Below are 13609 nucleotides of genomic sequence, written 5' to 3'. Positions count from 1 at the left end.
GGGAAGGCCTATTAGTAGAGAGTTTCAGTAATCCAGGTGGGAATGAATTAACGCATTCACAATAGTTTTGGTTGTTTCAGCAGTAAAAGAGGGGTGCGTGGAAGACAGATCTGAGTCTAACATAACTTCAAGACAGCGGGTTTACTGTCCAGGAGTAATAATTGTACCACACACCGAAATGGAGATGTCAGGTGTAGGTAGATTAGATGGAGGAAATACAAGGAGTACTGTAATAGAAAGATTTCTTTTCAGCAATGGGGAGGACACAATGTTAGAGACAGCAAAGAGACAGTTGCTGGTGTTCTGTAGGAGTGCGGGGGTGATGATACGCCAAGAGGTAGAGAGCTGTATGTCATCAGCGGAGAGATGGTACTGGAGTTCAAATCTACTGAGGAGAAGGCCCAGGAAGGGTCCCTGAACCCCAACAACAAGAGCAGCAGGGAAATAGCTAGAGATAGGAATTGATACACCGAAGGAGGGTTCACGGAGGTAGGAAAAAAAAAACAGGAGAGAGAGGAATCTTTAAGAACAATGGAGTGGAGTACAGCAAGAAGTAATTGGTGATCTACAGTGTCAAATGCTGCATAGAGAGCAAGAAGAATCAGTAGAGAGAATTGCTATTAGATTTAGCCATAAGACATCATTAGTGACTTCGGTTAAGTAATATAAATTCCTGATTAGCAATCAAAGAAATTGGGAGTGAATATTTAAAACGTAACTTTTACTGTGTTTAAAAAAAATGAAAGGTAATCTGCAAGTGAGCAGAGACCAGACTCAAACAACAATTACAAGGCACAGATGAGTACAGGTGTCTCATCTGATATCCAAGATACTAAAAAATGTATTAAATATTGCCACCTATATTGTGTGGTCTTCAATCACCTTAAAGTGTATATTGTCTCACAATACAAAGTTTCTCGACAACATATTTAATTACAAGGTATCTCAATGGTAAATCTAAGTCACAAGGTTTTTCGACGCGTTTCTGACAAAATATGTCGGCTTCCTCAGGGGAAACCCTTGTAAAGTAGTTATCAGAAAACTCATTAACAACATAGATCAAAATATAATATAGATATCCCTATAGAGAAGAGACAGGTCCGATGCTTAACATGTCAAGCATTCTAATATACTTAGACCAAGTCACTATAGGGTTAAACCACAGGGCATCCGGTACATACAAAGTTTTTCTTATTTAGATAGACAGTTAAGTAGTCCGCCCCTCAGTTGATGCGGTGATGTGCAAACCTGCATACAGCAGGGAGCCGTGATCCCAGCTTCTCTGCACATCGGTTAAGCCAGTTTCTGTGGAGAATGGGGAATGTAATCCAGACTGTAAGGGGTCAAGGAGAGAGTTCCTGGAGAGATAATGGATTAGGTTGGACTAGACCAAGCATTCCAGGAGTTTGGAGATGAAATAGAGAGACAGGTCAATAGTTAGCTGCACAGGATCCGGAGATGTTTTCTTCAGAAATGGGGTTATGACAGAATGTTTGAAGGAGGAATGGAAGATTTTAGTTATGTGACTGGTGATGGCAGGGGAGAAAATGCGGTAACACGGTGAGAGGATGTATCTGTATATACTTTCATGTACTGATTCATAGCACTATATACATGTAAATAGCATCATGTGCCTGTATATTACATCACCTACCTGTATATACCACCATTGACCTCTATATTTCATCACCTACCAGTACAAACCACCATCTAGATAGCAGCGTATGCCTGTGCAGCTGGCTTTTTTGGGGGTAGGGAGGCGCTGATACAACACCTCACCAGGGGCACAAGGGACACTATAGTGCCCCACACAGTAGTTAGATCTCAGTATAGTGTCCCTCACAGAAGATTGTAGGGATGTACTGATATTGGTATCAGTGGTGATATAGGTATGAACTTCGCATACTTGTGCAAATGTCCCTGCTAACATATGATGTAGATATAAGAAAGGCTTTCTTCACAACGGTCACATGGGTTCCGTTTTAAAGACATGATGAATATGAAGGATTTGTTATAATCTAGTTTCTAAAAGATCTTATTGACATATAACAGTTTCATCAGGTTTTCTTTATTCTAAATAGAATTACACAGAATGATGCAGTATTCTAGCAGAAGACAGAGACTACGTGCGCTCTTTTCTTATAGCTATTTTCTATATTATTAGATAAGCCCTTCAATACATAAGTAAGTTCTGAATAACGACATTAGATTGAAGTAACAATAGCTTATTTCTGTTTTATTTTTCATGTGGACAGAACAGAGAACAGGGACTAAGGATCACCCAATACTATGTAAGTAATATAACAAATAACCATATTAGCTCCTTATAGACTGAGACAATTTTCATTTTTTTGCATTTTCAGTTTTTCCTCCTCTCTTCTTATAGTCATAACTCTTTTAGTTTTTCACCTATATACTCGTATTAGGGCTTGTTTTGTGGTGAACAATTGTATATTGTTATAACGTCCTTCATTTTTTCATAAAATATGCTGGGAAACAAAAAATTGATTTTAAGGTGAAAACGAACACAAAAATTAATTTTGAAAATCTGAGTTGGAAGTGCTACTTTTTATGCATTGTTTATTATGCTAGTTAACTGACATGTTGATGCTTTCAAAATGTACACAAATGCTTAAAGAGGTACTCCAGGGAAATATATATATGAAAAAAGCACCAACCAAAGCAACCACACTACCTGGATATGTTCCCTGTAAACTATCCTGCCTGATATGCATTGTCTTCTCTGACTTCTTGAAATTCTTTGCCATCTTTCCCTCTCCTTGCTTACATCTCCCAGCAATCATTGCAGCACTGCTCTGCCAGCCGGCTCCCTTCTGCAGTGAGCAGCAGAGAGAGGTTCAGTGTCTGGCTGAGGCTTCACACACCTCACAGTTCTTAGCACTGAAGAGAGCATGACCATCAGTGCAGGGTAGAAACCACATGGTCTGTGTCTCGCAGGAAGGTGGGGGTTGCTTTCAGATAGTAATTTGGACAGAGACAGAGTGGATGGCTGGATGATGTCATTCCCTCACTTTATGCACATGAGTAACAACTAAAGAGGGGAGACTGCTCTATATAGCTAATGAATGATATTTAGACAATTAAATACGTTGATGAGAGGAAAAGGATGGGCTATAGGTTTAGTTTCCCAGAGTACCCCTTTTTACACCTGTGGAATCATTTTAGGGCTCTTTTTTCTGTATAAGCCATTCACCATGCAGGATTAATAAGGTTAAGTTTTATGAGTTAGGATAATTATACATGCAGTTATTCCAAATATGCAAACAAAAAAAAAAATCTTAACTTTTTTGTATTGGGAGGGTTAATTTATACTTGCAAAAACATATTTTTTTTTCTTTACACGTTAACAGCCAATTACTGTTGGGGCTTGCTGGAAGATGTGGTTTTGCAACTTTTGTAGGTCTAGAGTTTGGTGACCAATGCCCAAGGGGACTTGTACAGATTTATGCAGGACATATGTCCTTTATTGATCTAAGTGATTTACATTGTATCAATAGAAGAGCTATGGCAGCCTCAGAAGGGAAGGTAAACCCTGCCAGGACAATGCATCCAAACCCACCTGCGATTGCGCTGTGGTGGGAAGGTGGGCAATCCACACCACTGTACAACCAATGATATTTTCAATGCCCATTTAGGTACAGCTTAGGTAGTGACATCTATTTGGTTTATAGCCGACTGCGGTGATCAACGCATGTCGGCTATTGGCAGCAGCCATCTGCTATATTAAACAGCCAGGGGACACCGGACATGGAACAAGTATGCAGCAGGATCCCACTCCATACATCCTACAACACGTGCTCAGAGATAAGAGACGGACTCCAGTTCTGGAGATCGTGGAGGTCCCAGCAGTCAGACCCACCTCAATTATACTCTTACCTTCAATCCTGTGGATATGGATTAAGACATTTTTTCACTGAACAACCCCTTTAGGTTGCCACATTATGTGCCAACAATTGAACCAGAATTCTAGCACTCCGGTGGAAAACATTTCTTTCCAAATCAATTGGTGCCAGAAAATTAAACAGATTTGTAAATTACTTCTATTAAAAAAAATCTTAATCCTTCCAGCACTTATCATCTGCTGTATGCTGACACCTCTTTTTTAATGTCAGGAACTGTCCGGAGCAGGAGAGGTTCGCTGTGGGCATTTGCTCATACTTTCTGACAGTTCTTGACACAGACAGAGGTGGCAGCAGAGAGCACTGTGGTCAGACAGAAAAGAACAACAGCACTTGATAAGTACTGGAAGGATTAAGATTTCTTAATAGAATTAATTTACAAATCTCTTTAACTTTCTGGAAAGAGTTGATTTGAAAAAAAAAATGTTTTCCACTACAGTACCCCTTTAATCCCTAAAGGACGGAGCCCATTTTCACCTCTAGGACGAAGCCCTTTTTTGCAAATCTGACCACTGTCATTTTAAACATTAATAACTCTGGGATGCTTTTACTTATCAATCTGATTCTGAGATAGTTTTTTCGTGACATATTCTACTTTAACATAGTGGTAAATTTTTGTGGTAACTTGCATCCTTTCTTGGTGAAAAATCCCAAAATTTTATGAAAAAAGTTAAAATTTTGCATTTTTCTAACTTTAAAGCTCTTTGCTTGTAAGGAAAATAGATATTCAAAATAATTATTTTTGGGGTTCACATATACAATATGTCTACTTTATGTTTGCATCATAAAATTGACGAGTTTTTACTTTTGGAAGACATCAGAGGGCTTCAAAGTTAAGCAGCAATTTTCCAATTTTTCACAAAATTTTCAAACTCGCAATTTTTCAGGGACAAGTTCAGGTTTGAAGTGGATTTGAAGGGTCTTCATATTAGACATACCCCATAAATGACCCCATTATAAAAACTGCACCCCCAAAGTATTCAAAATGACATTCAGTAAATGTTTTAACTCTTTAGGTGTTTCACAGGAAAAACAGCAAAGTGAAGGAGAAAATTCAAAATCTTCATTTTTTACACTCGCATGTTCTTGTAGACCCAATTTTTGAATTTTTACAAGGGGTAAAAGGAGAAAATGTATACTTATATTTGTAGCCCAATTTCTCTCGAGTAAGCACATACCTCATATGTCTATGTAAAGTGTTCGGCGGGCGCAGTAGAGAGCTCAGAAGCGAAGGAGCGACAAGGGGATTTTAGAGAGTACGTTTTTCTGAAATGGTTTTTGGGGGGCATGTCGCATTTAGGAAGCCCCTATGGTGCCAGAACAGCAAAAAAAAAAACACATGGCATACCACTATGGAAACTAGACCCCTTAAGGAACGTATCAAGGGATAAAGTGAGCCTTAATACCCCACAGGGGTTTCACGACTTTTGCATAAGTAAAAAAAAAGAAAATTTCACTAAAATGTGGGTTTCCCCCCAAATTTCACATTTTACAAGGGTTAATAGCAGAAAAGACCCCCCCAAAATTTGTAACCCCATCTCTTCTGAGTATGGAGGTAACCCATAAGTGGACCTGAAGTGCACTGTGGGCGAACTACAATGCTCAGAAGAGAAGGCGTCATATTTGGCTTTTTGAGAGCAAATTTTGCTCGGGGGGCATGTCGCATTTAGGAGGCCCCTATGGTGCCAGAACAGCAAAATAACCCCCACATGGCATACCATTTTGCAAACTAGACCCCTCACAGAATGTAATGAGGGGTACAGTGAGCATTTACCCCCCACTTGTGTCTGACAGATCTTTGGAACAGTGGGCTGTGCAAAATTTTTCATTTTCACGGACCACTGTTCCAAAGATCAGTTTGAGCTGCGGCGGAAAATTTGCCGCAGCTCAAATTTGTAGCGGGGAACTCACTGTAATCTGCCGCCAGTGTGAATGTAGCCTGTACATTCACACGAGAGGGGGGTCAAAACTACTACTCCCAGCATGCACTGACAGACCATGCATGCTGGGAGTTGTAGTTTTGCAATAGCTGGAGGCACACTGGCTGGAAAACCTTGAGTTAGGTTCTATGACCTAACTCATTATTTTCCAACCAGTGTGCCTCCAGCTGTTGCAAAACTACAACTCCCAGCATGTACTGATTGCGGAAGGGCATGCTGGGAGATGTAGTTATGCAATGGCTGGAGGCACGCAAGTACAACTACCAGCATGCCAAGACAGCCTTATGCTGTTCCTGAATGCTGGGAGTTGTAGTTTTGCAAGATTTAGAGGGGTTCAAGTTGTAAATCACTGTCCAGTGGTCTCAAAACCGTGGCCCTCCAGATGTTGCTAAACTACAACTCGCAGCATGCCGAGACAGGAAACTGCTGTCTGGGCATGCTGAGAGTTTTAGTTTTGCAACATCTGGAGGGCTGCAGTTTGAGACCACTTAGTGATCTACAACCTGAACCCCTCTAAATATTGCAAAACTACAAGTCCCAGCATGCCCACACAGCAAACAGCTGTCTGGGCATGCTGGGAGTTGTAGTTTTGCAACATCTGGAGGGCCACGGTTTAGAGACCACTGTAAACTGTGGCCCTCTGGATGTTGCTAGGCAACAACTCACCTAGCAGGACCCGGAAGTATTGCTGCCGCCGCCGCACGTGGGGGTGGATCGCGAACGTGGATCTGGGATCCAGGTAGGGACCTTCGGTGTCGACCTTCCCTGGACGGTTCCCCCGTTTTGCCCGGACACCGATAGGTGATGCAAAGCGGGGGAACCGAACTTTAACCCCCCCTCCCCCGGTCTGCTATCAGTTGGTCGCTCGGCCGACCAATAGCAGGGATAGGAGGGGTGGCACCCCTGCCACCAAACTCCTATCCCTTTAGGGGGATCGAGGGTGTCTCGGACACCCCCGATCCCTCTTATTTTCCGGGTCACCGGGTCACCAGTGACCTGTATGACCCAGAATCGCGCAGATCGCAGGTCTGAATTGACCTGCGATTTGCGCGCATCGCTGTCATGGGGGGGGGGGGGGTCTCAGGACCCCCCTCGGCGATGTGCCGGGATGCCTGCTGTTAGATAACAGCAGTCATCCCGGCCCGATCACCGCTACCGGTGACGCGGCGCTCCCGGAGCCCCGCGACGTACATGTACGTAGCCGCGCGCCAAGTGACACTTTGTGGCGCCGTACATGTACATCGCTCGTCGTGAAGGGGTTAAGCCAACTAATAAATTATCTAAGTTTATACTAAACTTAGACTAAGGCAATTCATCAAACAGTCTGAACCTCTGTGATATATCTGATACATTCTCAGGCTGTCTAGTCTCAGCTTACACTGTCTAAAAATCAGACAGTTATATTAATTCTGGGCCTTTTAGCTAGTTGGCTAGTTATTTTTGATCACCTATAACCCTCCAGAGAGCTGCTTCACTTTGCATTTTTTTTATTGGCTGATAGAGGAATTTAACAAATGGGGACCCCCAAAATTATATCAGAAGAACCTGGAAATAAACCAGATATTACCTTTCTCCCTGCTTCTCTAATAAACATACAGGAAATACATTGATTGAACCTGAAGCCTCAGAAAACATAATATATAACTTTATTAAAACTTTTTTATTTTTAGGATCAACTCAACATGGAGGATTGCGAGGACGATGACGGGGTAAGAATCTATTTTTCATGGTAAAGCATTCCTAACAAGGATAGGCAATGACTTTAATAAAGAAACTTATTGTTAATTTTTTCTTTTATTCTAGCCCATCTACATGAAAATTGATGATGGCATATATTTAGAAAGCGATGAGGTAAGTAATGTTAAATGCTGCTTGAAACATCGATACTATTAATCATTGGTGTCCTATTACTATCATCTATTATCATCTATTATTGACAACCCTTCTGTGGAGTGTATCATGCTTGTATAAACATGGCACATTACCGGTTTGCTCTATTTCCTCCCGCTATTATGAGTATGTACAGGTTGCCTATTTTACTGTCATTATATGTTTTTATTGTAATTATCAAACAAATTTTTACATTCTTACATTTACTGACACACACACACACACATATATATATATATATATATATATATATATATATATAGTTTTCTTTTTCTTATTACTTTATTATACCTATTATTGCTAATATATATGTATATATATATATATATATATATATATATATATATATAGGTTTTCTTTTTCTTATTAGTTTATTATACTTATTATTGCTAATATATATATATATATATATATATATATATATATTATTTATTTCTTTATTACTGCATCCTTGAGGACTGATTTTTTTTTATTTTCTCTGTAATACATTTTTTTGTATTGTAGTATAAGCCCTCTGTGGTTATACACAACATCAGAAACCTTGGTTGCTAGTTTCTTTTGTTAAAGTGAGCTACACATATCTTTCTTATTGTTCATTGTTTCATAAACCTTGTTGTTATCATTCATGAGTCAACCTAAAAGAAGTATTCCCTAGAGAAAAGTGATATTTGCCCAAAGTTGCCTACAAATAAAGACACCTTCGTTGGACCTCTGTTGTCTCATTATGTCAAAGTCTTGGCTTTGGATCCCCTGATACTGTTCTAGTCGAGAGCAACCCTTTCTGATGGAGGATATTACAACAATCATGGAAGGCTGGATGAGGCAAATCATACAGATTATCTGATTTACTTATGTGTGAAGGAAGAAGAGGAGAAGAAGGAAAACAAAGAAGAGGAGGAGGAAAAAGAGGATGAAGAGGAGAAAAAAGAAGAGGAAGAGAAGGGAAAAAAGAAGATAAATGAAGAGGAGAAGGAAGACGAAGAAGAGAAGCCGGATGAAGGGGACAATGAAGAAAAAAAAGAAGAGAAGGAGGAAGAGAAGGACAGAAAGAAGAAAGAACAAGTGGAGAAGAATGAAGGGCAGAAAGAAGCAGAGGAAGAGGTAAAGAAGGAGAAAGATGAAAAGGTAATAGAAGTGGAGGAGGAAGATATAACTTGTTGCACGTGGTTTTGTACACCAACTAGAGCCTTCATCAGCAGTGTAACAAACTTTTTCTTTACCTTTACAACCAAATGTGGAGGACTCCCTTAACATCAAGTGGAGTCTGGAGGAGGCGCTGTTAGAGAGGTTATCAATAGGTATTACCTTTCTTCCCTTCCCAGCAGCTCACTTCTGATTTGGTCTCTACTCTTCCTAACACCTTCTGGTATGTAAAGGTAGAGCTTAGATGGCAGAGCAGGTACTATGCTGCAGCCTTCACATGCAGGTGAAACCAGTGGCAGCAAATGTATACAACATTGTGTGTACATTGGCTACCACATGGAGGCATGGTTTTTCCCACATGTGGTAACCACAACACAGTACTTGACCCACCATCTCAGTCCCCCCCTTTTATTTCAGGTAATAAGTTAACAGGGAAAGAGACCAACCTTGAAGTGAGCCACTGGGAACCGGGGAAAGATAATGCCATTTTAGATGCTGAGATAACCCCTTTAACATGTAGAGGCAAATGAGGCGCCATTACTATCAGGAGGGTTAATTTGCCTCATATGGGGTAGGAGGAGACCCCCTTTAAGATCAAAGACTGGAGGACAAGACTCCCTTAAGACCAGTGGAGTCTGGAGGAGGCGCTGTTAAAGAGGTTATCAAGACAGCTGAAAAGGTATGACCTTACCTCGCTTCCCAGCAGCTCACTTCTGGTTTGGTCTCGACTCGTCCTGATACCTTCTGGTATGAAAATGGAGGGCTGAGATGGGGGAGCAGGTAGCATGTTGCAGTCGTCACATGCAGGTGAAATCAGTGGCAGCAAATGTCTGCAACATCGTATGCACATTGTTTACCACATGGAGGCCGGGTTTCACCCACATGTGGTGACAACAACACATTACCTGACCCCTTATTTCAGCCACTCACTTTATTCCAGGTGAGAAGGTATCAGGATGAGATGAGAGCTAACTGGAAAAGAGCCACTGGAGGGAGGGGAAAGTTTATGCCATTTTAGCTCCTCTGATACCCCCTTTAACATATAGAGGCAAATGAGGCGCCTTTTACATCAGGAGGATTCATTTGCCTCATAAGGGGTAGGAGGAGACCCCCTTTAAGATCAAATACTGGAGGACAAGACTCCCTTAAGACCACTGGAGTCTGGAGGAGGCACTGTTAAAGCGGTTATCAAGACAGCTGAAAAGGTATGACCTTCCTTCGCTTCCCAGCCACTGGAGAGAGGGAAAAGTTTATGCCATTTTAGCTCCTCTGATAACCCCTTTAACATATAGAGGCAAATGAGGCGCCTTTAACATCAGGAGGATTCATTTGCCTCATAAGGGGTAGGAGGAGACCCCCTTTAAGATCAAAAACTGGAGGACAAGACTCCCTTAAGACCAGTGGAGTCTGGAGGAGGCGCTGTTAAAGAAGTTATCAAGACAGCTGAAAAGGTATGACCTTACCTCGCTTCCCAGCAGCTCACTTCTGGTTTGGTCTCGACTCGTCCTGATACCTTCTGGTATGAAAATGGAGGGCCGAGATGGGGGAGCAGGTAGCATGTTGCAGTCATCACATGCAGGCGAAATCAGTGGCAGCAAATGTCTGCAACATCATATGTACATTGTCTACCACATGGAGGCCGGGTTTCACCCACATGTGGTGACAACAACACATTACCTGACCCCTTATTTCAGCCACCCACTTTATTCCAGGTGAGAAGGTATCAAGATGAGATGAGAGCTAACTGGAAAAGAGCCACTGGAGGGAGGGGAAAGTTTATGCCATTTTAGCTCCTGTGATAACCCCTTTAACAAATAGAGGCAAATGAGGCGCCTTTTACATCAGGAGGATTCATTTGCCTCATAAGGGGTAGGAGGAGACCCCCTTTAAGATCAAATACTGGAGGACAAGACTCCCTTAAGACCAGTGGAGTCTGGAGGAGGCGCTGTTAAAGAGATTATCAAGACAGCTGAAAAGGTATGACCTTCCTTCGCTTCCCAGCCACTGGAGAGAGGGAAAAGTTTATGCCATTTTAGCTTCTCTGATAACTCCTTTAACAGAGGCAAATGAGGCGCCTTTAACATCTGGAGGATTCATTTGCCTCATAAGGGGTAGGAGGAGACCCCCTTTAAGATCAAAGACTGGAGGACAAGACTCCCTTAAGACCAGTGGAGTCTGGAGGAGGCGCTGTTAAAGCGGTTATCAAGACAGCTGAAAAGGTATGACCTTACCTCGCTTCCCAGCAGCTCACTTCTGGTTTGGTCTCGACTTGTCCTGATACCTTCTGGTATGAAAATGGAGGGCCGAGATGGGGGAGCAGGTAGCATGTTGCAGTCGTCACATGCAGGTGAAATCAGTGGCAGCAAATGTCTGAAACATCGTATGTACATTTTCTACCACATGGAGGCCTGGTTTCACCCACATGTGGTGATCACAACACATTACCTGACCCCTTATGACAGCCACCCCCTTTATTCCAGGTGGGATGCTATCGGGATGAGATGAGAGCTAACTGGAAAAGAGCCACTGGAGGGAGGGGAAAGTTTATGCCATTTTAGCTCCTCTGATACCCCCTTTAACATATAGAGGCAAATGAGGCGCCTTTTACATCAGGAGGATTCATTTGCCTCATAAGGGGTAGGAGGAGACCCCCTTTAAGATCAAATACTGGAGGACAAGACTCCCTTAAGACCACTGGAGTCTGGAGGAGGCGCTGTTAAAGCGGTTATCAAGACAGCTGAAAAGGTATGACCTTCCTTCGCTTCCCAGCCACTGGAGAGAGGGAAAAGTTTATGCCATTTTAGCTCCTCTGATAACCCCTTTAACATATAGAGGCAAATGAGGCGCCTTTAACATCAGGAGGATTCATTTGCCTCATAAGGGGTAGGAGGAGACCCCCTTTAAGATCAAATACTGGAGGACAAGACTCCCTTAAGACCAGTGGAGTCTGGAGGAGGCGCTGTTAAAGAAGTTATCAAGACAGCTGAAAAGGTATGACCTTACCTCGCTTCCCAGCAGCTCACTTCTGGTTTGGTCTCGACTCATCCTGATACCTTCTGGTATGAAAATGGAGGGCCGAGATGGGGGAGCAGGTAGCATGTTGCAGTCATCACATGCAGGCGAAATCAGTGGCAGCAAATGTCTGCAACATCATATGTACATTGTCTACCACATGGAGGCCGGGTTTCACCCACATGTGGTGACAACAACACATTACCTGACCCCTTATTTCAGCCACCCACTTTATTCCAGGTGAGAAGGTATCAAGATGAGATGAGAGCTAACTGGAAAAGAGCCACTGGAGGGAGGGGAAAGTTTATGCCATTTTAGCTCCTGTGATAACCCCTTTAACAAATAGAGGCAAATGAGGCGCCTTTTACATCAGGAGGATTCATTTGCCTCATAAGGGGTAGGAGGAGACCCCCTTTAAGATCAAATACTGGAGGACAAGACTCCCTTAAGACCAGTGGAGTCTGGAGGAGGCGCTGTTAAAGAGATTATCAAGACAGCTGAAAAGGTATGACCTTCCTTCGCTTCCCAGCCACTGGAGAGAGGGAAAAGTTTATGCCATTTTAGCTTCTCTGATAACTCCTTTAACAGAGGCAAATGAGGCGCCTTTAACATCTGGAGGATTCATTTGCCTCATAAGGGGTAGGAGGAGACCCCCTTTAAGATCAAAGACTGGAGGACAAGACTCCCTTAAGACCAGTGGAGTCTGGAGGAGGCGCTGTTAAAGCGGTTATCAAGACAGCTGAAAAGGTATGACCTTACCTCGCTTCCCAGCAGCTCACTTCTGGTTTGGTCTCGACTTGTCCTGATACCTTCTGGTATGAAAATGGAGGGCCGAGATGGGGGAGCAGGTAGCATGTTGCAGTCGTCACATGCAGGTGAAATCAGTGGCAGCAAATGTCTGAAACATCGTATGTACATTTTCTACCACATGGAGGCCTGGTTTCACCCACATGTGGTGATCACAACACATTACCTGACCCCTTATGACAGCCACCCCCTTTATTCCAGGTGGGATGCTATCGGGATGAGATGAGAGCTAACTGGAAAAGAGCCACTGGAGGGAGGGGAAAGTTTATGCCATTTTAGCTCCTCTGATACCCCCTTTAACATAGGCAAATGAGGCGCATTTAACATCAGGAGGATTCATTTGCCTCATAAGGGGTAGGAGGAGACCCCCTTTAAGATCAAATACTGGAGGACAAGACTCCCTTAAGACCACTGGAGTCTGGAGGAGGCGCTGTTAAAGCGATTATCAAGACAGCTGAAAAGGTATGACCTTCCTTCGCTTCCCAGCCACTGGAGAGAGGGAAAAGTTTATGCCATTTTAGCTCCTCTGATAACCCCTTTAACATATAGAGGCAAATGAGGCGCATTTAACATCAGGAGGATTCATTTGCCTCATAAGGGGTAGGAGGAGACCCCCTTTAAGATCAAATACTGGAGGACAAGACTCCCTTAAGACCAGTGGAGTCTGGAGGAGGCGCTGTTAAAGAGATTATCAAGACAGCTGAAAAGGCATGACCTTCCTTCGCTTCCCAGCCACTGGAGAGAGGGAAAAGTTTATGCCATTTTAGCTTCTCTGATAACTCCTTTAATAGAGGCAAATGAGGCGCATTTAACATCAGGAGGATTCATTTGCCTCATAAGGGGTAGGAGGAGACCCCCTTTAAGATCAAATACTGGAGGACAAGACTCCCTTAAGAC

General features: G+C 42.7%; 1 protein-coding gene across 1 annotated transcript in view; it reads left to right on the top strand.

Annotated features, from left to right (window-relative positions):
- LOC130356856 (cilia- and flagella-associated protein 251-like) overlaps positions 1-13609 on the top strand; it is a 50471-nt gene that overhangs the window by 20772 nt on the left and 16090 nt on the right. Inside the window, exons 4-7 of the mRNA XM_056558897.1 lie at positions 2256-2291; positions 7531-7569; positions 7664-7711; positions 8612-8851. Coding sequence (XP_056414872.1) covers positions 2256-2291; positions 7531-7569; positions 7664-7711; positions 8612-8851 — 363 coding nt within the window. The remainder of the gene's footprint in view (positions 1-2255; positions 2292-7530; positions 7570-7663; positions 7712-8611; positions 8852-13609) is intronic.

The sequence above is a fragment of the Hyla sarda genome, chromosome 2 (assembly GCF_029499605.1).
Source record: "Hyla sarda isolate aHylSar1 chromosome 2, aHylSar1.hap1, whole genome shotgun sequence".
In the NCBI taxonomy this organism is placed as follows: domain Eukaryota; kingdom Metazoa; phylum Chordata; class Amphibia; order Anura; family Hylidae; genus Hyla; species Hyla sarda.
The sequence above is the reverse complement of the archived record's forward strand: the minus strand, read 5'-3'. Positions and strand labels throughout refer to the sequence as shown.